Source organism: Rhinichthys klamathensis, unplaced genomic scaffold (assembly GCF_029890125.1).
Source record: "Rhinichthys klamathensis goyatoka isolate OS25496 unplaced genomic scaffold, OSU_Roscu_1.1 h1tg000003l_1, whole genome shotgun sequence".
NCBI classification, from domain to species: domain Eukaryota; kingdom Metazoa; phylum Chordata; class Actinopteri; order Cypriniformes; family Leuciscidae; genus Rhinichthys; species Rhinichthys klamathensis.
The window spans coordinates 4,737,501-4,763,024 of NW_026606556.1; the positions used below are offsets into that span (position 1 = coordinate 4,737,501).

General features: G+C 41.4%; 1 protein-coding gene across 1 annotated transcript in view; it reads left to right on the top strand.

Moving 5' to 3' along the window:
• The window catches only part of fam120b (family with sequence similarity 120B), a 27,581-nt gene extending 26,680 nt beyond the window's left edge, over positions 1–901 (top strand). Inside the window, exon 11 of the mRNA XM_056249965.1 lies at positions 43–901. Coding sequence (XP_056105940.1) covers positions 43–70 — 28 coding nt within the window. The 3' untranslated portion in view covers positions 71–901. The remainder of the gene's footprint in view (positions 1–42) is intronic.
• Positions 902–25,524: the final 24,623 nt, after the last annotated feature.

Consider the following 25,524-nt stretch of genomic DNA (forward strand, 5'->3'; position numbering starts at 1 on the left):
TTCTAATCTGTATTTAATTTTTTTTTCTTTATTTTGTTATAGATGGCCAAAGTCTCAAAACACAGACTGATGAAAAGAAATTACTCTTGTGGAAACAATTGTCACCCACAGAACAAAGCACTAATAAACTGCATTCTCAGATGCGAATGTTCATGTTCATGATATGGACGCCTTCATTTAGATTTTGCCCTTTTGTTTTGACTTCAGATGATTAGTGACAGATGTATTTGCAGTATTTGTGCATCACTCAACTTAAAAACATGAAATAGTGCATGAATGTGCAGTTTTACCAGGCGGATAGGGATAAGCCTGTGTTATCACTGAACACAGATAATTCTGTGTTCAGTGATATCCTGAAAAGCCCTCAGAATTATATCTTATAGTGAGATTACAGTCTTTTTTCTTTTCCATGGGGATGATATGAATCAGTGACCAAAATGGAAGCTTCCTAAACTGTGTGCCAAACCCATTCATTCAGCTCAGACCCTAATTAGTGTCAGATGATGATCTCTTACCTTTCAACTACTGGTTTGACGTTGACTCCAGTTCTTCGCAGTTAAAAATATTTTTTTGTCTTCCTCAACACATTTCGATTCTAGATTTTCAAGCAGCCATTCTTTAAAAAATTGTTAATAATAATGTGTGTCATAGCGTTGAAAGTCGCGGTTAATGTGATCCAAAGCAGCCGGATGGAGAGATGTTTGGACAGAATCGTGGTTTTGGCATATCATGACCAAAATGCTCCCACTTCAACCTCATATTTTGTTGATAGTCTGTTTCATGACCATCATGTCTGTATGTTCTAGTATTGCAAACTTTTTGTTTGCTCATGCACTATTTTATGTCATGCAAACATTAAAAACAACCTGAAATATTACAAGTATTAAATGTTTGTTCAAGAGCGGGTTGTTTGAATTTTCATCTTCAGCCAAGCTCAAAGGACACATTTTCCAAAAGTTCACTACCGGTCAAAAGTTTGAAATAATTATGATTTTTAAATGTTTTTGAAGAAGCCTCTTCTTCTCACCAAGCAAGGCTACATTTATTTGATAAAAAATACAGAAATACTGTGAAATGTTATAATTATTCAATTGTAATGTAATGAAGGATCAAGTGACACTGAAGACTGTAGTAATGGTAACTTCTTTCAAAAACTTTAATAAATCTTAATTATCCCAGTTTTAAACGGTTGAAACTCATGTCAGTATAAAAATTCAGTGAATTTATTTATTACTATAGTGATAATGAGCTGTTTTTGGTCTGTTTTCTCTTCGCCCACAAGGCTGTGAATCAGTCCCTCTGCTAGGTCTTGTTAAACACCCCAGAGCGGAAATAGGATATGGAGAAAGTTCCATAGCTTAAGTGGTCAAAGCACACCTCTTCCCCTTATCTACAGAGAATGAAAGCCACAGGAATGAAAAACAGTACTAGACAAACACGTGACTTGGCGAGGAATGGCTAGAGCATATAGGCACAGCAGGAAATGGAGGCGACAGATTTATTCATGCAAAAACAAGAGCAGATTGACGAACCTTTGGCAGTTGAAAAGACTCAAGTGTTTGGAATTGACAGTAGGAGATCATTGAACATTGAAAAGCATGAAACTATCATTGCAGTCCATTTGGAAATCACATAGAAGTCTGAAAGGAAGAGAACAATGGAACTGAAATGGTGCTCTGGGAAGTACGAAATATGAACAGTAACTGGTGATAAAAATTGTGACATTATTATATTAATTTCACAATTAGCTCTTTCAAAATCCATCCGTACAGTCCTAAAATAAAGCGAAGAGTGTTAAGACTTTCAATAGCAACTGAGCACAAGCCAAACCAACATTATAAACTTATATACAAACAACAAAGTTAGTTTAAATTGTAAGAACATTTCACAATATAACTGTTTTTACTATATTTTTGGTCAAATAAATGCCCCAACCCCAAACTTTTGAATATATATTTATATTTTGAATATAACTTTTGTATACACACACACACACACCAACTCCATTATGCTGTTGGCATTTCTAAACAGAGATGGCTGGTCGTTGTTTAGTTCTTTTGTCATTCATTTATTTTCCATGGCTCTATTGAATAAGTTAATATGTTATTGCTAAACATCAGTTTTCTTTATGGAGAAAACGAGTATTCATTTTTTTTTTCCCACCCGGAACCCAACAGTTGCACTTCAATGGAAAGGGCTGGCATGTTTCTTATGCAAATGTGGCATTGAATGAAGTTATTTTTAAGTGTACAGAATCATTTCCTGTGCGGCGTTTTGCTTTGATTCTAAATCTGTTTGCTCAGACTGCCCCGTCCTGGCACGGGCCGGGTGCCGATTGTGCATCCAGCCCTTTTTTTAAACTAAATAAATAAAACCACCAGATTACCAACACTACAACACATTGTCCTTTTCATCTGTTTAATTATAGCATATGTTTGAATGTGTGCACTAATGGTAAATATAGCCTGTATTCTCATGGCAGTGTGGTCACAGCTCAGAGCTAGCGTGAGGGTGGGCGGCAGTCGGCGTTTGTTCTGCGTCAGGCACTGTAGGGTGGAGGTGGGGACACACGCTGCCACAAGAAGCCAGACTTTGGCACGCTGTCATCACTGTTTCCTTCACAGAGCACGAGAGAGACGGAGGGAGGGAAAGCAGGCATGATGGAGCCGACAATTATCTGGCGCTCGCATATTCTTTTTCTCCTTGTGAAGTTGAGGACAGGAGGGGCTGCTCTTTAGAGTCTGGGGTCTCTACTGGGAAAAGATGTCTCGGGTATGACGGAGGAGAGAGATTGTGGGCATTTTTTGGAAAAGATTGTAGTTCCCAAAACAACAGCAACCACAGTAACACTCTACTTCCTGTGACCTATAATAGTTCTGGTCTATAAGGTCGATTCTGCTCAGTGTGTGAGTACTAAAATGACTCAGTCAACTCTTTTTTCTTTTTTTTTTAAAGGAGTTTCTATATGTGCTTTTTATGCTGCAATTATTTGTTTTGGCGTCCCGAGCGCAGTTAGCCAAACGTCAGCCATCTTCAAAACTAGATTTTTTGTTATGAAGTGCTAGATACCGCATTTTTGGTGATACCGTTTGTCCTAACAGAAACCACTTGAGCATTGCACTGTTGTATTGTATCTCTCTCAGACGATCAGGATGTTCGTTTATGTGTCTGATTGGCTACTGTAATAAAGTTTGGAAATGTTATTGGACTGTGTAACAAAGTTAAAGGTTCAGGGAAGGAGGAAGCAGGAACCTGTGAATGTTCAACATAACTTTAATAATAAAATAAACACAAACAACGAAACGAAAGTAAGCCCCTCACGGGTGACTGCCGAATAGACTAAGGCCTTGTCCACACTAATACGTTTTCGTTTGAGAAGGCATCTTGTTCTCTCCGTTTTGGCCTTCCGTCCACACTGAGACAGTGTTTTTATTAATGAAACGCCCTCCAAAGTGGATACATTTGAAAACGTCGTCGTTAAACATGCGTCATCGTTTTCAAATGCCTCCGTTTTCGCGGTCCACACTACAACACGAAAACGGAGGCATTTGAAAACGATGACGCATGTTTAGTCATGTGACGCATATTGTACCGCTAGATATTAATGTTTATACTGGTATTCACCTTTGGCTAAGCCACACCCTAGAATGTAGATTGACCAATCACAGCGCAGCCAAGAACGAGCTCCCACAGAGGTCCGACACTTTTTCACAGCGCTCCGTTGACTTTAACACTCATATTTTTGGTCTCGGCAGGCTATTACCATCGTAGTTTCATCAAAAATATGCTAAACGTTGTGCCTGGGGCATTTGTAACACAGATACGCGTTTCCCAGAGAGGTTGGAGGGGTTGTCCGTTTTTTTCCCTTCCCAAAACCGAAGTCAAATCCTGACAAGTGTCGTCTAGCTAGCACACGCTGCTAATAAATACAACGTTATACTCGCGTAGTCCGTTTGCTTTGTAATAACGATTATAGAAGTGAATAGAGACCTACCTAGCTTTGCATGAACAGTGTTGCTCCTTGATATTGTTAGTCCCAGCCTCCGTCTCGATTAGTAGGATATGCGGTGGTTCATTTTTTGACTGTGACCGGTATGCTTTTGCTTCTATTTGGATGCCTTGTTGTTCCTTGCGTTTCACCTGTATGTCGTGAATATAGCCTTCGAACGTATATTGCAGCCCCTTTTGCCTACTTCTATCGGACACTTTATTTGCTGCTTTATGAAAGTTTGATAAAATTTCAGCAGGAAGAGCTGTCACCACATAAGCCATGTTGATACCAGAGCCCAGATGAAGTTTGTTTGTCGGACGTAGCAACAGTAACTAAGGGGGGCGGGGCTTAGCCAAAGGCGAATTGTGCCTGTTATGTGCTATAAAGTTTCACACAGTTGCTAAAATGTTACTTTACACACTCTTCATATCACAGTCCTGCTAAGATGAAAGATAATGTACTCGCATTTGCTGTCCTGCAACAAAACATGAGAGCAGTTGCGTTTTAGACCAAACATATAATGGTGAGTGAGTGCGACCTGGACGGAATGGTGAGATATTTTGTTAAAAAATAAAATGATCCTGCCAGAAGAATTGCGAGAAATGTCTGTATCATCTCAGTGAGCTTTTGTACGCGATGAGCTGTGAGGGGAATTTAGTGTGGATGAGAAACTTTTGGAAAACGCCCTGAAAACGCTAGTGTGGACGGAGAGCGTTTTTAAACCAAAACGCCGTTTTCAAATATATCTGGATTAATGTAGACGTAGCCTAAAACAAAACACCAACGAAAAAGTCCAGGCCTGGTCTTCTTTCATCCTTCACTGCCGTCACGCCTACTTTTCTCCTTCCGGAGTTCCTCCGTGGGACTCAAGGCCGGCATGTTGCACAGAGGTGACTCGCTCCTTTCCCACTTCATATTTTTGTGGACACTGATGAAATAAAAAAAAATGCAGGATTCTTTTATGAATAGAATGTTGAAATAAACCACATTAATTTGAAATACAATTTTTTGTAACAATGTAAAAGTCTTTGCTGTCACGTTTTATCAATTTAATGTGCCCTTGCTAAATAAAAGGATTTCTTTAAAAAGTATTAATAAACATTTGAAAGGTAGTTTATAACAAGTGTATGTCTTATGACACCCTAAATCTTTTGTTTTGACTCAAAGTTTGATTGGGGGAGCCAGAACAGCCCACATATTGCTTGATAATGGTGCTGGTAATGATGATAATTATAGATTGCTGAATCTGTTTTCTATAATAACCAACCTCCCGCGACTTGACTTTTGGTCAAAACACAAAGTCGTTCTGTAGTTAAAAATGACCCACTGTCAATGTCTCGGAAAACCTGTAATTGCTTCCCGACCCGAAATAAAAACGGCCAGCATCAGATAGTGTGTTATGATTAACTGTGGAGATTTATCTCTCTTTCGAGACCACTGCTTAAAATGCACAAAATGGTTTTGCATGATTCTAAAAATACTGAAGTGTACTGAATACATATTTAGCCACTGATATTTACGGCAGTAGCTATGAATAGAGACCTGTAAAACTCAGGAACTGGAATTGTATGTGGACTCACACCAAGATTCAAACCAACAAAAGAAAAATAGACAACTACTGAAAAAGATAACTCGGCGCCTTGGGCTTGGTAGTTTTTTTGTTTTTGGACTATTGTTTTTGGGATGTGTGATTCACATGGCTAATGCTTACAAACTTTCACAGACCTTAGTTTCTGTGCTAATATATATATATATATATATATATATATACATGCCAGTGTAGAGAATATGGAAGTAAAAAAGTTACTGTGATTTCTTCAGATTTCTTCTTTATTAAAAACGTATATGTACATTTATAACATTAATTTTATGTTTTTGCCAATATACCATCCAATACTGATCCTAGCAGAAAGCGCTCAAGCTACAGTAAAAGTGCAAATTCACTTTCACAAAATCCAGTCATTAGTCTGGCAAAGAGCTCATTCAAGCCCATTTCCAATCCGTCGAAATCGCGGCACCAATCAGAAACGTTGGGGCGGGCTTTACACGATGACGACAGCGCTGGGATTTTGAAGCAGATTTTGTAGCCTACATTACAAAGATGGATGCCGCCGTCGAACATCACTCGCTCGAATCAGCTATCGCGTCTGTTTTAAGCGATTTGAACGTTTCCTTTTTGTTAAAAACCGAGCAAAGAACAACACTCGGCGGAGATGTTTCTCCGCCGCTCTGCATACGTCATCTCCTTCAACGCTCTGATTGGGTTTAGGTCTATCCGCGACGTCCGTTGCTGACGCCCCTCTGGAAATGATTTGTCTATGACGCTTTGCCAGACCATAACTCAGTTACAACTGAGAATGGTCTGGTTTTAACCAGGCTACTGTGACTGCACTGTTACTCTCAAGTGAGCACAATTTTGTAAATTTGTCCTTTTTGGACTTAGATATTGTTAGAAATTTATATTGGGACAGTCGTCATGTAATTTATTGAATCAAAAAGGAAAAGTACTTCTTACAGTTCACACCAAGGACGATAACTATAACGATAAAGATATAGTTTAAAAAAATCGTTCTAAATATAAAAGATTTAGCTACGGAAGCTTGTTTCCGGCATAGAATAAAACATTTTAAAAGATATGTGAGATACAGGTGAAACTCGAAAAATTAGAATATCGTGCAAAAGTTTATTTATTTCAGTAATTCAACTTAAAAGGTGAAACTAATATATTATATAGACTCAGTACATGCAAAGTGAGATATTTCAAGCCTTTATTTGTTATAATTTTGATGATTATGGCTTACAGCTTATGAAAACCCCAAATTCAAAATTAGAATATTGTGAAAAGGTTTTCATAAGCTGTAAGCCACAATCATCATAATTATAACAAATAAAGGCTTGAAATATCTCACTTTGCACGTAATGAGTCGATATAATATATTAGTTTCATCGTTTAAGTTGAATTACTGAAAGAAATCAACTTTTGCACGATATTCTAATTTTTCGAGTTTCACCTGTATAAAGTCGCAATTCTCGCAACTCTTCACTTTTTTTTCTCTCGCAATTGCGAGTTTATATCTCGTTGTTCTGACTTTATAACTCTCAATTCTGACCAGGCCTTATTATTACCTATAATTCTAAGATAACTCTAGATTCTCCAGTCAAAGAAGTCACAGTTATCATGGAAACAATTTGTTCTCTTACGAGAGTATCTCTCGTACTGCGTAATAGCTTACGCTAGGGGAAAAACTCTTTTCCACGAGATATTGAAGCCAAAAATTATCCTTAATTTTTTATTAATGTAAAACGCTTTGCAGCAGCAAGCAGACATAGGCGAAACAGCTCGCGCGCCTATTGGTTGCTCTGCAGCAAATGCAGCAGCCTATCGAGAGAGACTCTGCGTGACGTAATGACCAATGGGGGCAATTCGCGCCCATATCGTCACGTCCCGCCAAAAGGGGCGTGGTCTCACCCTATAAATATGCTCGTTAGGCTGGTACAAGCTGATTTTTATCTCTTCAGCGACGCACACGCATCGCTGGATCCGGAGTGAGAAGCCGCGCCATCGAAGCAAGCCTTTCAGCGGGACGAGCTCTGGAGTCGCTGGCCTCGCCGCCTTCAACTGCCGTACCTGCTGCGCTTTCCGGCGTTCTATATCCTTTTATACTCTGTGTGTATTTACTCTGTTGAGAGTGTTTGCTCGCTTACTTGACGCGACTCACACTTCTCTCACAAAAGAGCTGCGTCTTTTTAAAGATGCCTTCCTGTGGCTCGTGCCGCGCCCCGCTCAGCGATGGAGACCGGCACGTCATCTGTGTTTCCTGCCTGGGTGAGGATCACGCGGCTCTCGCGCTCGCTGACGGCGGATGCCCTCATTGCGAGCTTTTGCCTATGGTGACTCTGAGGACTCGCCTGGCATCATTCTCCGAGCCTTCACCGCAGCCCGCCGTGGTGCCGCGCCGCAAGAAGCGCCGCGCCCAGCACGCTCCCGAGCTTTCTCCAGCCCGCCAAAGCTCGCCGGTTCGCCCGCCAGCTTCGCCGGCTTCGCTCGAGTCGCTCACTGACGGACAACGGCCGCCGCCTGCCGCCGCGTCCATCCACGAGTTTGACGAACCCACCGAGGCGTGTTCTCTTCTGGCATCCGATAGCGAGGATTGGGCGAGCTCCGTGGACCTCCCCTCCGCTAGCGTTTCCCGCCAGACCACTGGTAAGAGAGCCGGCATTGAGACTGAGCTGATGCGTCTGCTCTCTCAGGACGTGGAAAGCATCGGCCTCGATTGGGAGGCGCCCGCGCAACCGCCGCGCAACAGGCGAGCTCTGTGGACCTCCGCCTTCTGTCCGCGAGTCGTCAAGGAAACGGGCCAGCATCAAGACCGCGAGCCCTAAAACCGCGGCTAGCTTTCTTTACGTTATAAGAAATCTACCCCGCCCCCCATGGGCGTGCGTCACCGGCAAATGAGAAAAGAGTGTGTTTTAGTCCCTGCCGAGGCCGGACTAATCTCCATTTCTTAAACATTTCTCAGCTCCTAGTTTGAGCAGCTGAAAATGTCATTATTGCAGCAATGAGCCTGTTGTATAACACGCACACCTGCATACAAACAGCCCAGTGTTCATTTCTACACACAAACACAGCCCGCCACGGTACAGGGCTCGCACAAATGAAATCGACGCATGTCAATTGTGCATTAAATGTAGTAAATGTGCCCACAACCCAGTGCCCACAAACACTACCACGGTTTCTGTAAAACGAAACCAACACAAGTCTTCCTAGCCTCCTAGGAAATCGACGGTGTTTCAGTCTCGCCGTGGCCAGACTTCCACTGAAATTTTCGCTCGTTCAGTTCCAGAAAATGTGACTGTTCCAGTGTATTTTGCAGTAAGCAAGCCAGTACCATGCCCGCTTGCCTGCACACAAATGCTGTTCCCACGGCGACCCAGATAAATCACATAAATGGTGTATTTTCTGGTATTCCGGCCACAGCCGATGGTGTTATGAGTGTATTGAAAATGCCTACAACCCAGGGCTCATTTCTACACACAAACACAGCCCGCAAAAATGCAGGGCTCGCACAAACAAAATCGCCTCATGTCGATTGTGCACTAAATGTAGTGAATGTGCCTACGTCTCAGTGCCCACAAACACTACACACCACATGTCCCACGGGTTCTGTGAAAACGAAACCAACACGCATTCAGTCAGCTCAGGCCGACGGTGTTTTTCAGTGCAGTAAATGTGCCCGCTGTCCTGCGCCCACATTCACTCACAGACATGTTAAGCCCCACGGGGCTCGCCCCGCTCTCTCTCCCTCAGCAAACTGCTATAAGGGTTTTGAGCGCGGCGCGCCCCCCGCCTCACACACTGTAAACACAGTGTCTGCGTTACAGCACGCCGGAGCTCTCTTGCCGTCACTATGTCTCGGCCAGAGCCCAGATCTCATTCTACCCCTAGCTATTCACGCTAAAGTGTGGGCACAGCTTCCTGGGGTATCAGAATGGGTGCTGAACACTATAAATAGAGGCTATTCGCTACAGTTCGCTCGACGTCCCCGCCGTTATACGGCGCGCGTCGAGACGACGGTGGAAAACGAAGTATCTCATCTACTTCGAGCCGAGATAGCGAAACTACTGAGCAAAGGTGCTATAGAACCTTTATCTCAAGCTCAGAGCAAAGGGGGCCTACACAGCAGATATTTTCTGGTACCGAAAAAAGATGGAGGTCTCAGACCCATTTTAGATCTGCGACAGCTGAACAGAGTGCTTGTGAAGCGCCAGTTCAGAATGCTTACGACCAGGAAAATCCTCGCGCAAGTGCGCCACGGGGACTGGTTTATGTCAATAGATCTGAAAGACGCCTATTTCCAAATACAAATGGCGTCCCATCACGAGCGATTCTTGAGATTCGCTTTCGAGGGCCAGGCATATCAATACACAGTCCTGCCGTTCGGCCTGTCCCTAGCACCTTGTACATTTACGAAGTGCATGGAAGCGGCGCTCGCACCCCTGAGACTTCAGGGCATGCGAGTCCTGAACTACTTGGACGATTGGCTGATTCTAGCTCGATCACGATCGGAGCTCATAGAACACAGGGCCGCATTACTCGAGCACCTCGAGGAGCTGGGCCTCACAGTCAATTGGGCGAAGAGCTCACTGTCTCCCAGTCAGAAAATTTCCTTTCTGGGAACCGTGTTGGACTCGCTGTCCATGACAGCACGCCTGTCACCAGAGCGCGGGCTAAATATTCAGCGCGGCGTGAAATCCTTCCGCCACGGCGCGATAGTTCCGCTCAAAAGGTTTCAGAAAATGCTGGGGCTGATGGCCTCAGCAGCCTCTGTACTCAAGTTGGGCTTGCTCCGCATTCGCCCACTGCAGATGTGGCTGAAAGCGCGAGTTCCACCCAGGGCATGGACAGCGGGTCTGTTTCGCCTCAGGGTCGACCTTCAGTGTGTTTCAGCTCTGGAACCTTGGAAAATAACCGACTGGTATCAGTCAGGTGTGAGTCTGGGGACCGCTTCGAGTGTGAAGGTGGTGTCTAGGGACGCCTCCACCTTGGGGTGGGGAGCGCTGCTCGAGGGCAGACCGCTAGCTGGCCTGTGGTCAGAACGGGAAAAGCTCCTTCACATAAACTGCTTGGAGATGATAGCAGTCGACAAAGCGCTACGGCGTTTTTGTCCCCAGGTAACAGGCCACCACGTCTTGGTCCGGTCGGACAACATGTCAGTGGTGGCATACATAAATCGCCAGGGCGGCGTCAGGTCACGAAACCTTCACAGGCTGACGGAACGCCTCCTGGTCTGGGCTCAGCACAACCTGCTCTCACTGAGAGCAGCGCACGTGCCTGGTCACCTGAATGTGGGACCAGACAGACTGTCCAGGAACAATGTTCCAGCAGGGGAATGGTCGCTGCACCCGCAGACGGTCCAGCTGCTGTGGAAAACGTTCGGCAGAGCACAGGTGGACCTATTCGCGTCCCACGAAAACGCTCATTGCCCGGAGTTTTTCTCGAAAAGCAAGGACGCGCTGGCTCATGTTTGGCCCCGCTGCCCCCTATATGCTTTTCCTCCTGTCTCGCTCCTGCCTCAGGTGTTGGAACGAATCAGGGAGAACGGATGCCCAGTGCTGCTCGTAGCTCCGCTCTGGACAAACCAGACGTGGTTCCCTGCCCTGATGCAGCTGACCAGCACTGCCCCATGGCCTGTACCATTGAGGAGAGACCTCCTCTCTCAGGCGGAGGGCTCGATTTGGCACCCTCGCCCGGAGTTGTGGTCCCTGCACGCATGGGCCATCAACGGGTACCCGCTAGCCTCCCAGAAGGAGTGTTAAACACGATCGCGCAGGCTAGAGCTCCGTCTACCAGGCGGCTCTACTCCTCGAAATGGTCTGTTTTCTCTGCATGGTGTCAAGCCCAGAGCTTTTCACCTGTGGAATGCGGGGTTTCGGAAGTGCTTTCCTTCCTTCAAGAGCTACTGGATAAGGGCAGGACCCCATCCACGCTCAAAGTATATGTGGCGGCCATAGCAACGTTTGCAAAACCGGTGTCTGGCCAGTCGCTGGGGAAAAACGACTTAGTCGTGCGTTTCCTTAGGGGAGCTCGGAGGCTGAACCCTCCCAGGCCCCCTTCAGTCCCGACGTGGGACCTTTCCACGGTCCTGGAGGCCATGAAAGGCGCCCCGTTCGAGCCAATCCAGCTGGTGGACATGAAACACCTGTCGTTCAAAACAGTGTTTCTCATGGCTCTCGCTTCAGTGAAGCGCATAGGGGACTTACAGGCGCTTTCAGTAAGCGCGTCGTGTATGGAGTTTGGGCCTAATGACTCGAAGGTCATTCTCAAACCAAAGCACGGGTATGTCCCGAAATCCCTCAATACACCGTTCAGGGCCCAGGTAATTTCCCTGTCCGCCCTTCCGGTTCTCAGTGAGGAGGAGGATGCGAGTCTCCTTTGCCCCGTCAGGGCATTGAGAGCTTATGTGTCACGCTCGTCTGTTTTCAGACAGACGGAGCAGCTTTTTGTTTTGTTTGGCGGGCGTTCCAAGGGACTCGCCGCCTCAAAACAGAGCCTATCCAGATGGATAGTGGATGCCATTGCGCTCGCTTACTCTGCGAAGGGCCTACAGTGCCCCTTGGGTGTCAGAGCGCACTCCACGAGAGGCGTGGCCTCTTCGTGGGCGTGGTCGAGCGGGGTTTCCCTGCAAGATATCTGTACGGCCGCGGGCTGGGCCTCGCCGTCTACATTTATAAAATACTATAACCTGGAGTTACCCGCCTTACAAGCTAAGCTTTTGGCGGTCTAAAATTCAGTGCTATCTGCCCCGCTGTGCGGCCCAGATGCTGAGTTTACTGCAGCCCCATGAGTGTTGACACACGTATGGCCACCCAGATCAGGCTGAAAGCTTTCACCCTGGCTGCGCGTTTTATTGCCATATGATAGCCCCGCTGGGTGCTTTTTTATAGGGAATGACGCTTCCAGCCTCTCTTCCTCCACTCTATGTGAGTTTATGGTGATTATGCACTACATGAGCCCTGGGCTTCGGCCCCCGGGACTTTGGTGTTGGATCCCTGTACGCACGGCGTGTTGCATTGTGTTCCCCTAGCGTAAGCTATTACGCAGTACGAGAGATACTCTCGTAAGAGAACGTACTCGGTTACTAACGTAACCTCGGTTCTCTCTAGAGAGGGAACGAGTACTGCGTATCTTGCCGTGCTTGGAATACGCTCTGGTTCGCTTCAGCGATAAAAACCAGCTTGTACCAGCCTAACGAGCATATTTATAGGGTGAGACCACGCCCCTTCTGGCGGGACGTGACGATATGGGCGCGAATTGCCCCCATTGGTCATTACGTCACGCAGTCTCTCTCGATAGGCTGCTGCATTTGCTGCAGAGCAACCAATAGGCGCGCGAGCTGTTTCGCCTATGTCTGCTTGCTGCTGCAAAGCGTTTTACATTAATAAAAAATTAAGGATAATTTTTGGCTTCAATATCTCGTGGAAAAGAGTTTTTCCCCTAGCGTAAGCTATTACGCAGTACTCGTTCCCTCTCTAGAGAGAACCGAGGTTACGTTAGTAACCGAGTACGTTTGATTTGATTGCTTTGGAACAATTTAGGTTATTTATGTGAAATCTCATTCTCCATATTGCATATCAACGGCTTCTGTTACGTTAATGACACACTTTGAATCTGAACTCCAATGAGATTTCAGAGATTCTGCTAAAATGTTCCTTTTGTGTTCCAACTTAAAAACAAGTTTTGGAACCAAAAATGAAATTTGTGTCCTCTTTTACCTTCATGTTGTTCCAAACCTGCGTGGCTTTCTTCTGTGGAGCAAACAAGAAGATATTTAGAGAAATGTAGCAGTGTTTTGTTTAGTTCTTTTCTCCGTAAAATGGCAGTTAGTGGGAACTGAAACCAACCAACCTTCTTTAAAATATATTTGTGTGTGTGTGTGTTCAACAGAAGAAAGTAATATAGGATTGTAACGGCATGAAGGTGAGTAAATAATGACAGTTTTTTTCATTTTTGGGTGTAATATCCCTTTAAGAAAGTAGCCTATAGGGTCAGTTTAGATGTCATTGATTTGAAACTTTGGGGTTAGTTTGGATCCCTCAACGTTTCTCCGCAGTGACCTGTTGTTGTCTGTGGAGGCTTGTCAAGCCATGACATGCAGAATCATCCCCACCTCCTCAGAAGTGGCATTAAACCTCTCAAGGAGAACAAGAGAGCTGTATATCAGTCATTGAGAACAGTCCCAGACCCCCAAGTGAAATACGGCCCTTCCGCCTAGCTTGGTTAAGTAAAGTGTGTGGAGAAATGCGAGGGACTCTTGGTAATTTGCCTTTAAAGAGATTTTGCGCTGCTATTCACCGCTTCGGGCTAATCTCTCTTTGTGATACGTAACAATGCGGTGCCAAATGAGGAGGAAATGTCAGGTTATGTTTCAGAGCCGGCCTCCTTCCCACCCTCCATCTGTAGTAATGGCCTCGGCTCATTGGAACATATGTTGCCTGTTGCACACACACCATCTGTTCACCTCGACTGATGAAGTGATCCTGTTGCCACGGCGATCAGGCCATTCAGTGAACGGACCCTGGAAAGAGTTTCCTTTTCCCCCTCTTCATGTGTGTGTGTGTGTGTGTGTGTGTGCAGAGGAACGCGTCGCACTACAAGGTCATGTAAAGGTTTGTTGTTGTTGACCTGTGTGTTTTGCGCCGATCGAACTGACCCCTCTTGAGTCGGTGACGACTGCGAGCAGCACTCGAGGCAACCAAACAAACATCCGCATCAAATGTTTAGATTTTGCAACAGTCACATTTTTTGCAGCTTAAAATGCTTTTGTTCCTTGTGTAATGCTGCGATGATGTCATGTAGGAGTTTTGGGATGTACTGGGAGAACTGGTACTGTACTGGTTCGTTAATATTATTATTACAGTAAAAGACTTATGGGAACACTTTAAAAATCATTTTTTGCTCACCCTCATGTCATTCCAAATGTTTCAACTGGTTTTGTCCGTCTATTGAAAGTCACAACATTTACCCCCTTGACTCTCATTGTTTTGAAAAACACATTGAGACATTTTTTCAAAATAACTTATTTTGTGTGAGTAACTATACCTTTCACCTCAATATGTTCTGGTAAATATATTGGAGAACAAAGAAAGTGCGCCAATACACTGTAAAAAAAAAAAAAAAAAAAAAGATGATCAAAAAGAACATTTTTACATTAACTCAGCAAAATAATTTAAGCAATTTAAACTTTTTTAATAAGTTATGCTAGATTCAACTCGTTTTTTTTAAGTCCGTTTTGTATAATTGAAGTTGAAATTACTTGTACAGCCAATTTGAGTGTAATTAAAAAATGTAGGCAGCAACTAAATTCTTTAAGTTGAAAATGGGTGAAAATATTTTACAGTGTAAATATAATAATTATATGAATGTTGGTACCTAACTACCTTTAACTCTTGAGGCTGCTGCCATTTTGGTTGTTACGTGACAATCAAGTGATGAAAAGTAAAAACTTTTATAAAATTGCGAGTTTCAGTTTGTCCAACAAGCATTAATGGTTTTTGCTTGTTGAAACCCGTAATTTCTCATAAGTAAATAATCTTGTTGAGCACTAAAATAATTATAAATGGCTGTAGCAAAATCAAAACATTAGATGTTTGTATACAAATTTGACGCACACATGAACATTTTCTTACTAGTCATAAATTCGGAATTCCAAGCAAACAAATAAAGCTATACGCTGATTTCACGCAGCCGCCATTTTGAAATGGCTCCGGTGGGAAGAAAACCGGAACGTGTCGCCTTTAAGCATAGGAGAGTCGCGAATGCGATGGCGTATTGTTGTGTTTAATGTAGAAATTAGTTATTCTAAAAATGTACATACATTTCTTTCATACTTTAGACTATATACAGTGAAATTCATTTATAAATAAAATACTTTTTTCAAATATAATTCAGAACATAAAAAACGAACTATATACATATCCTATACTGGATATTAAAGGGATAGTTCACCCAAAAATGACAATTCTGTCAGTATTTACTCACCCTCATGTTGTTCCAACCCCGTAAGACCTTCGTTCATCTTCGGAACACGAATTAAGATATTTTTGATGACATCTGAGAGCTGGATCACTCCTCCATACTAGTCCATAGGCTTCTTAAGGGATTGAACTTGCCGGCCTCGAAAAGTTATTAAAGACATCGTTAAAATAGTCCAAGTGACTACAGTGGCTCAATCTTAAGTTTATCAAGCGACGAGAATAATTTTTGTGCGCAAAAACAAACAAAAATAACGCCTTTATTTCAACTATTCATTTCCTTCTCTTTGGGCCTCTAGTCAGTTAACGTAGTGTGATTCCGTAGAGCTACGTCACACGTAGGCTCACTATTGGCCGGCGCTGGTCATGTGCGTGATGCGTGTGACGTACAACAACAGAAGCTTACGCTATTACACTAGTGAACTGACTCGAGGCCCACAGAGAAGGAAAGGAATAGTTGAAATAAAGTCGTTATTTTTGTTTGTTTTTTGCGCACAAAAAGTATTCTCGTCGCTTGATAAACTTAAGATTGAGCCACTGTAGTCACTTGGGCTATTTTAACGATGTCTTTAATAACTTTTCGAGGCCGGCAAGTTCAATCCCTTAAGAAGCCTATGGACTAGTATGGAGGAGTGATCCAGCTCTCAGATTTCATCAAAAATATCTTAATTCATGTTCTGAAGATGAACGAAAGTCTTACGGGGTTGGAACAACATGAGGGTGAGTAATTACTGACAGAATTTTCAGTTTTGGGTGAACTAACCCTTTAATATCCAATAGTGTAAATCGCCGCAGCAGCTTCAGGTTGGTAGTCCAAGGCATTGTTGTTTATCTGTACTTCCGGGGTTCTTCCCACCGGAGCCTCGCTTTCGATTTCAAAATGGCGGCTGCGTGAAATCAGCGTATAGCACATCTTCTGGAAGACTTGACTCTGATTGGTTAATTGCGGCATTCTGCAATATTTCATTTATTTTATATTCATTGTTTAAAAAAGTGATTTTCTTCCAATGAAAAGAATAATAATTTCAACAAAATAGACCTGGTAACCAAGTATTGAAACAGTTTAATGCAAAATACAGTAAAATCTTACAATTAATTGCGGCATACTTTTCAAGAATATTATATAACTTAATATAAGAACGAATAATTTTCAATTATACAATCCAATTTGAAAAATAAATAAATAATTAACAACATTTACCTTTGTAAATATTTACAAAACATTTTAATAAATGAAAAGGGAATTGCAATGGGCGTACTGATTCACAAAAATCTATCAAACTCTTAAAGGGATATTTCACCCAAAAATGAAAATGTTGTCATCATTTACTCACCCTCATGTTGTTTCAAACCTGTGTAAGTTTTTTTATTCTGAGAATATTTGTAACCAAACAGTTGATATAGATCCAATTGGCTTCTATAGTATTCTCTTTCCTACTGTCAACTTTTTGGTTAATAGCGATTAACCAAATCGCTATTAACCAAACTTAATTAAACTTAATGGTTTTCCTACTGTCAACCATTAATAGCGATACTAAAGCTGTACGAGCCTGCTGGGAAATGTTTTCAAAAGTTTATCAGATCTTCTTTTGTGTTAAACAGAAGAAAGAAACTCATACAGGGTTGGAACAACTTTGAGGGTGAGTAAATGACAAAATGTTAATTTTTGGGTGATTTTTAATGGCAAGTTCAAGTAAATAATGACATTTTCTGCTATAAATTGTAAATCTTAACATTCTCATGCATAACTACATAACCGAGTGACTTTTCTCGCTACGATCCGTTTCTTCCCACATAATAATTTCACCTCACACCAATGTTTCATGTCCATTTATTTGCTAAATAGCATTGGCTTTATTTTGGGGATAATGACCGGCTGACTGTGCAACGATCCTGCCAACAGTCATAACAGTCCTCCAAGAAGTTCTCGTTCCTGAGAGCGTCGTTCAGCATCTGTGGTGTTACTGCTTGAATTTTATGACCTCACTTTGCACTCCCAGGTGCATAGACCAACGGCCTACCATTGTAAAGAAAGCTGTCCTCAATGAGGAGCTCTTTGTAATGCTACTGTCTACAGCACAGACGCTGACGGTGTCTGATGACGCTACGCTACACAAACACACACAAAAGAGCCGGGAAAGAAGTCGGTGAGCTCTGAAACAGAACCTTTACAACTCAACTGTATCTAACTGATAACACTCGGACAACAGCGGCGCACACGTACGCAGGACTGTTGGGGGACCTGTTAGCCATATGTCAGACTTCAACCATTAATAGCGATACTAAAGCTGTACGAGCCTGCTGGGAAATGTTTTCAAAAGTTTATCAGTATAATCAGGACTCAACGGCTCAACTGCAATGGTTCTCTGAAATGGGAACGTGAGACTGTAAACAAGTTATCTAGTTGTATTGCATAAGTCATTTTATCCAGTCATAGGGAACATGCTAACTAAAGACAGCTGTCTTTGTTTCCATCCAAAGTTGTGAATTTAACTCAAAACATTTGCAAATAAAGAACCGTTTCAATCCCATGTGTTCAAGAGAACATTATCTTCACTTCCAAGGAAGTTGCCGCAAAAATATCTGTAGTAAAAATGGAAGTTGCTGTAATCTGGGAAGCCACTGGCAGCATAGATGACTTGCGTCTCAGAGCGGCAGATGAAACGCAGTAAACGCATCATGTTCTCGTGCGTTCGGATGTTGGCGTTTGGGAACGTAATCGTGTGAGACGCTTCTGGGAGGGAATCAAACCAAATCATTTTGATGACAGACTTTGGTTTAGACATTTCAGAACAACCAAACCAACATTTGAGATGCTGTGCGATGTGGTTGCTCCATTGGTTAGTCCAGTTATCCAATCACGTCCACCGTTGGAGCAAAGTCTCGTGAGTTTTTGTTGCACATTGAGGGATTTATTCGGTTAATGTGTTTCCAACATAGTTTATGCTTAAAAGCTTTATCCGACTCAATAGAGCGCAAACGTTTTGAGCGCATTTTTTGAATTTATGCGCATCTTGCTGTTTTCACCCAGCGTATTTTTTATGCAATATCCCATAATGCACATAAAAATAGGTGGATGGAAAGTGGAAACATGGCTAATGACAGAAGTGGGACAAAAAAAATGTTGGTTGACCTACAAATCTCATAAGTAAACAATAGACGGCAACCTGTGAAATTTACCCGGAGCTGTCATTAGCTATTGTGATTATTTGAATGCAATTTGTTTGGCCATTAAAGGTAGGGTAAGCAATTTCGGAGAGGCTAGCAATAGCGAGTGAGCTTTGAAAGCATAAGATCGCACCGTCCCATCAGAGCGCCTCCTTCAAAACACATGAACGCGTACAGCAGGGAGCAAAAAAAAAAGAGCCACGAGAGACGGCGTTAAACTACCTCATGTCTCAAAGTACATAACATTACAATTTTAATGAACGCAAACAACTTACAGAGCTCTAGTTGTACCACCTGACGGCTAATGACAGAAGTGGGACAAAAAAAAGTTGGTTGACTTACAAATCTCATTAGTAATCAATAGACGGCAACCTGTGAAATTTACCCGGAGCTGTTCCTCAAACTCGGATTTATGCGTTTCTATGTGAACACATCAACGTCGAAATGAATCTGCAGCCGTCAGGTGGTACAACTAGAGCTCTGTAAGTTGTTTGCGTTCATTAAAATTGTAATGTTATGTACTTTGAGACATGAGGTAGTTTAATGCCGTCTCTCGTGGCTCTTTTTTTTGCTCCCTGCTGTATGCGTTCATGTGTTTTGAAGGAGGCGTTCTGATGGGACGGTGCGATCTTATGCTTTCAAAGCTCGCTCGCTATTGCTAGCCTCTCCGAAATTGCTTACTCTACCTTTAATGGCCAAACAAATTGCATTCAAATAATCACAATAGCTAGGCTATGTTTACATGCAACCAAATAATCTGTTAGTAATCGGACTGAAAAGCCTTCATGTAAACACTTAAATCGATCCGATTGAGCTTGATCAAAATTAAATTTCGATCTGATTTAAAGGGGACTCAAACATGGCTCAAATTCGAACTCAAATACAAACTCAAATGCGACTATTTTCTTAATCCGATTAAAAAATAACTCGCACACATACGCAGTGCCATGATATGTTGTTTGCATATTTATGTACGTTTTACAAACATGCATGTGTTTATTAATTGAATATTCTATTTATATTTACTAAAAAGCACATGATTGTATGCAAATTATGCTCACGTATAGCTCGGATGACATTATCACGATTGGCTTTCTCCAGTTCTACAGTAGCTACAGACGTGCAGAGCAACGGTCCTCATGCTGGCGGCACGGGTCAGTTTACTGTCAGGTGTTTCATTGGCAACATTGAAAATCTGGGGTAGCTTGTTAACTTAAGTAATGTTGATAACCCTTGTGAAAAAGAAGTGCGCATAATTGTATTGAAAATGCACGGGTAGTGTACTTCAAATCTTTGAAGTATATATACTTTCGCTACATGCAGATAATATCATTTTAAAGAAATAAAAAGCCATTTTCGTGAGAGTACACTTTTTTTTTAACACACTTAAGTACTTAAGTATGGAAGCTTGTTTCCGCCACAGAATAAAAAATAAAAAAGGTAATTGCGACTTTTTATCTCACAATTCTGACTTTTTCTCACAATTGCGAGTTTCGCAATTCTGACCTTTTATCTCAGAATTACGTGATATAAACTCGCAATTGTGAGAAATAAACTCGCAATTCTGACTTTTATAACAAAATTGGGAGATATAAAGTCAGAATTGTGAGATATAATCAGACTTTAATTGAGACTTTATAACACGCTATTGCGACTTTATATCACGCAATTCTGACGTTATATGCGATGTAAACTCACAGTCGTGAGATAAAAAGTCGCAATTATCTTTTAAAATGTTTTATTCTGTGGTGGAAACAAACTTCCATACTTAAGTGCACTTTGTTATAATGTCAAATTAAAAGTTTTACTTTAAAGTACATTTTAAATCATTAAGTTTTTAATAATCTTTTGTCATGCCTTAATGTACTTATTTTGACTAATATACTAAAGCACATGTAAATACTTGATCATAACTGCAACTGTAGTGTGTTACTTGATATAACAATCAAAGTTAATACATTGTATTATGTACTAAATTGCAACTCCATCATTACAATTGTATAATTACATATATGTTTAAATACATAACATACAAATCGCAATAGAAATTACATTAAAGTATATTTTAGTTTACCATAAATGTACATTCGGCAGTAAACTTTAACCATATTTCAAAGACAAAATTATATAAAAAATCTTACTTAAGTGGGTCAACAGAAAAAAAAAACCTGTAATACATTTTTTTATTTAATTGTAAACTCATGCGAAACATTACATTCAGTTCACACTTAAGCATTTTATTTTAAAGGATATTATTTTCATAATAAGTAGTCTTTTTAAAGGTATGCTAAAGTGTACTTCTTTTCACAAATTTTTGTTGCAGTCAGAGATATTAGATTTTTAAAGTATTATTATTAATAATGATCATGAGTGTAATGTATATTTTCCTTAAATTCCTGAGAATCAGTCCAAGACATGTCTGGCGCACACACACACACACACACACACACTAAACACACACACTCACATATACACACACACACGCTGTTGTGTTTTCATGTTTTATGGGGACTTTCCATAGACATAATTATTATTATACTGTAAAAACTGTATATTTTATCCTCTTACACTAACCCTACCCCACACATCACAGGAAAATGTGCATTTTTTATTTGCAAAAAAACATCACTTTATAAGCTGTTTTCCTCATGAGGACCAAAAAATGTCCCCACAAGGACAAGAATTTAGGATATTTCCATCTTTGTGGGGTCCCCATAACGTAGGGTTTACCAGGACCACACACACACACACATATGTGTTCAGTCAACTGGAAACATGATGCACAGACAGTAGTAGCTCTGCTTTAAGCGTTCTCTCTCTCTCTCTTGTTTTTTTTTCCCCCTTCAGGAAAACAATCTTACTCCAGCACACACATACGTCCCCAGACAAACGAAGAATTAAATTTAGTTCAGTTGTGATTTACTGGAGCCTGTTCGTCCAGTCGTTGCTGGAAAACCTCATCTCACAAAACAAAAGAAGGAGAACAAAACCCCACAGATTGCATGCGGTGGTCAACCCCTCCCCAGCGTCCACCAGCAAACACATCTAAACCAGCTTTATTTTACCCCACATTTGAGCAACTTTGTTGGTGATGAGTCAAATATATTTAAATGTGAGACCAATGGCGCAATAAAGGACAATAAAAGAGGACAAAGCACTGCAGAGCCCTTGGACAACCTCTTATTATCGTTTTTTTTTTTCAGCAACACCCCTCTCGATATTTGGGGAGCTTTGTTCCTAAAGACTCTGGAACCGGCTCAAACCCCGTTGCTTTAAATAAGCATTACATTCGTTTCTTGCAGAAAATAGTTTACTTAGCACTTAGTAGCTCTGTTTTATAAACAGGCTCTAGCTGTGTTCTCCTTTTCCATCCACACGAGGTTAGGCCATCGCCACCGACTAGCTTACATTAAACTTTGATATGAATATCTGATCAGGGGTGTAGGAACCATATATATACATAGATGCCTCATTAAAGGTACAATATGTAAGAATTTTGTAATAAAATATCCAAAAATCACTTGTACAGTGTGAAATATTTCCTGCAGTTGTGTACAATATCCCAAAAGTCTCCAAAGATTTTTTATTTCAGAGAAATTCCAATTTTAAATAAGTGGCCGTCCCGGAAAAAAATGTCGCCTGTCAATGACGCAATATCCGCGCTTTCCTCGGTTTCCGTTCATACTGCCATAGCCATGACGTAACCATGGCGACAGACGTGGACAACTGCGTAGTGCGTAACGTTTAGCCGCACGCAGTTCTTGTTTCGTTCAAACATAGACCATGGCAAGCAGACTTTAGGACAAACAAGGAGAACTAAAATGAGGATCAATATCAGCGTGGCGTTTTTGAGATGCCGAGAGCTCCACGTCCGCGACTAACTTGGACTTGACAGAGCTTCACGAGTCACGACTTGACAGCTTTATTAGACAGGTGAGCAAATGTACATAAAACAAATCAATGTTATATAACGTTAGCTCAACATGATGAAATGTTAGACTATGGTCAGTATGTTATTCTAATATTGATCTAGCTTACTGCTAGTTTCTTATAGCAAACAAACCAGTGGAGGACAGTAACGAAGTAAATGTAATTCGTTACTGTACTTAAGTAGCTTTTTTGCGTATCTGTACTTTCAGCGCAGTCTCATCCCAAGACGTCATATAACTGACGTCTTGGGACGTCTTTTGACCATACGTCAATATCCGCCTTTTTAGGGTACCCTTAAACGTCGGTTAGATGACGTTATCGGATCCTAACTCTACCCCAGACCTAAACCTACCCCTAAACCTACCCCGTCACCTAACTGACGTTAAAGGTAAAGCGTCAGTTGTATGACGTCCCAGGATCGTCATAAACCGACGTTTAAGGGTACCCTAAAAAGGCGGATATTGACGTATGGTCAAAAGACGTCCCAAGACGTCAGTTATATGACTTCTTGGGATGAGACTGTGTTGGTACTTTACTCAAGTATTTAAATTTTGGGAGACTTTTACTTTAACTCCACTACATTTCAAAGTCAAATATCTTACTTTTTACTCTACTACATTTTCAAAATCAGTCGTTCCTTTTTATTTATGAGTGGATAAAAACGTAACTGGTCAAACGAGCCACCAATCACAGTACAGCACGTGCGCTTTGTTTTGAACTTGCCTTGGCGGTCTCTACTAAGCGCGAACCAGAGCAGTTAAATATGAGAGTTGCGAACATAGATAGTTGTGTCTGTGATCTCGCCGCCGCGCGGTCACGCTATTCGTGTAGCTCTCAATAGTTCCAAACAAATCGCGTTGACAATGATTTTAAGCGGGACAGAGAGCAGCAGCTATTATTGCAGCAATTATCGGTAAGTATTGACGCATAGTGTACATTGCTTACTTTGCCACTAAAATGACGTGCATATAATAGCTTTTTTTATTTCTGGGGAGTAGCCTAGCAGAAACACTGCATTAATACATTTTTGTGTTTAATTTTGGAGGGAAATTGGCTGCTCCCATAACATAGAATATAATATATATGTGTGTGTGTGTGTGTGTGTGTGTGTGTGTGTGTGTGTGTGTGTGTGTGTGTGTGTGTGTGTGTGTGTGTGTGTGTGTGTGTGTGTGTGTGTGTGTGTGTGTGTGTGTGTGTGTGTGTGTGTGTGTGTGTGTGCGCGCGTGTGTGAATGTGTATATATATATATGTATATGTATATATATATATATATATATATATATATATATATATATATATATATATATATATATATATATATGTAATGGCGTTGTGCAGGTTTATGTGAATGTATCATAACATTAAGATGTTAATAATTATGACCATAGGCGCTGGAGAAAATATATATACAGTAAATATACTGTAAATGTTTTTTTTGTTTTATATATGGGAACAGTCCCCTTCCCTCCAAAATTAAACACAAAATTAAATCAATTCAAATATATATACAGTATATATATATATATATATATACAGAGGCGGACAGAGTACAGAGCTTTGTTACTTGAGTAAAAGTACAGATACCCCTTGCTAAATTTTACTCAAGTACAAGTAAAAGTACTACATTCAGATGTCTACTTAAGTAAAAGTACTAAAGTACTTGTTTTTAAAAGTACTTGAGTATCAAGAGTACAAGAGTAGATTTTCTAAATATTGCATTACTAATCTACTGCCACAGTGCTTACATTTATGCACAGAAACGTCCTACATGGAGTTATGAAAAATGTTAATGTTAATACCTTGGAGAATGTAAAAGGAATTGAAAGTAAAATCAAGTCATTTTCATCTTTTTACCATGTTGCTTTATTTAATTTAATTAAATTTTTGGGGGGTCCCATTTTTAAATGCGGGGACAACACACACACACACACCACATGTAAGGGTGGCGCTGCCAATAAAGCACCTAAAAGCTGTCACAAAGAACCGGCAAAAGGAATGATTATGAATATGTAAAATATAGCAAGGAGATATTTTAATTGTTTATTAATAAACACTTGTTAATAAACAAGTGTTTTCTTTGTCAGTGTCGGCTAGATGAAGTTGACGATGCTGACTCGCGATCTTCAGTAGTGAACGCGCCAGAGAGAAATGCACATTTCATACGGATTACATAAGCAGAGAGCAGTCTGTAGTCTGTTTTCTTTCGTTTTGAATTTTTCTGTTTAAAAGTAGACATGTCTGTGAGAGGCAAGTAGGCTACCTTATACACTGAGTTTCGGTTCATTTATGAGACGAGATCCAGTTCACGTGCCGGCGCCTCCGTTTCTTATCTATCGTCTGCTATTTACTTCTTATTTACTAAACCCAGGCAATTGGTTGATGAAACATTGATTAAAATTAAGATACAATTAATGCAAAACGAAATTCAGGTTAAAGAAAGGTTTTGTGTTTTCTGTTTGATGTCTCTGTGAAAGTTTTAAAGCATTTTTTATGCCGCTTTCAGAGCGCTCACGTCCGTAACGGAGAACACGTCCATAACATTGTTTTTTCCTCATAAATGCAAACCGGAAAAATAAAATAAAACAAAATGAATATTTTATGTACTCTGGAGACTGAGCGCCAACCCTTCTTCATTCGCTGGGTAGTAGCCTACTTTGGTTTGCGCAGTGTAATTCACATAATCAGTAAAAATATATTTTGCCTCCTAAAGTTTTTTTTTAAGAAATCAGAAATCCCTCGTGGCTACGGCACTGCCACATTTGAACCTGACTGTGTTAAACACACCACATACTCAAGAACATCAAACCAAATGCTTGGCTTACATTAATGTGTAATATAAAATCTGACCATGGAGTTGACTTTGGCGGAAAGCTGAAAGTGATTGCTGATAGGCTGTCCCAATC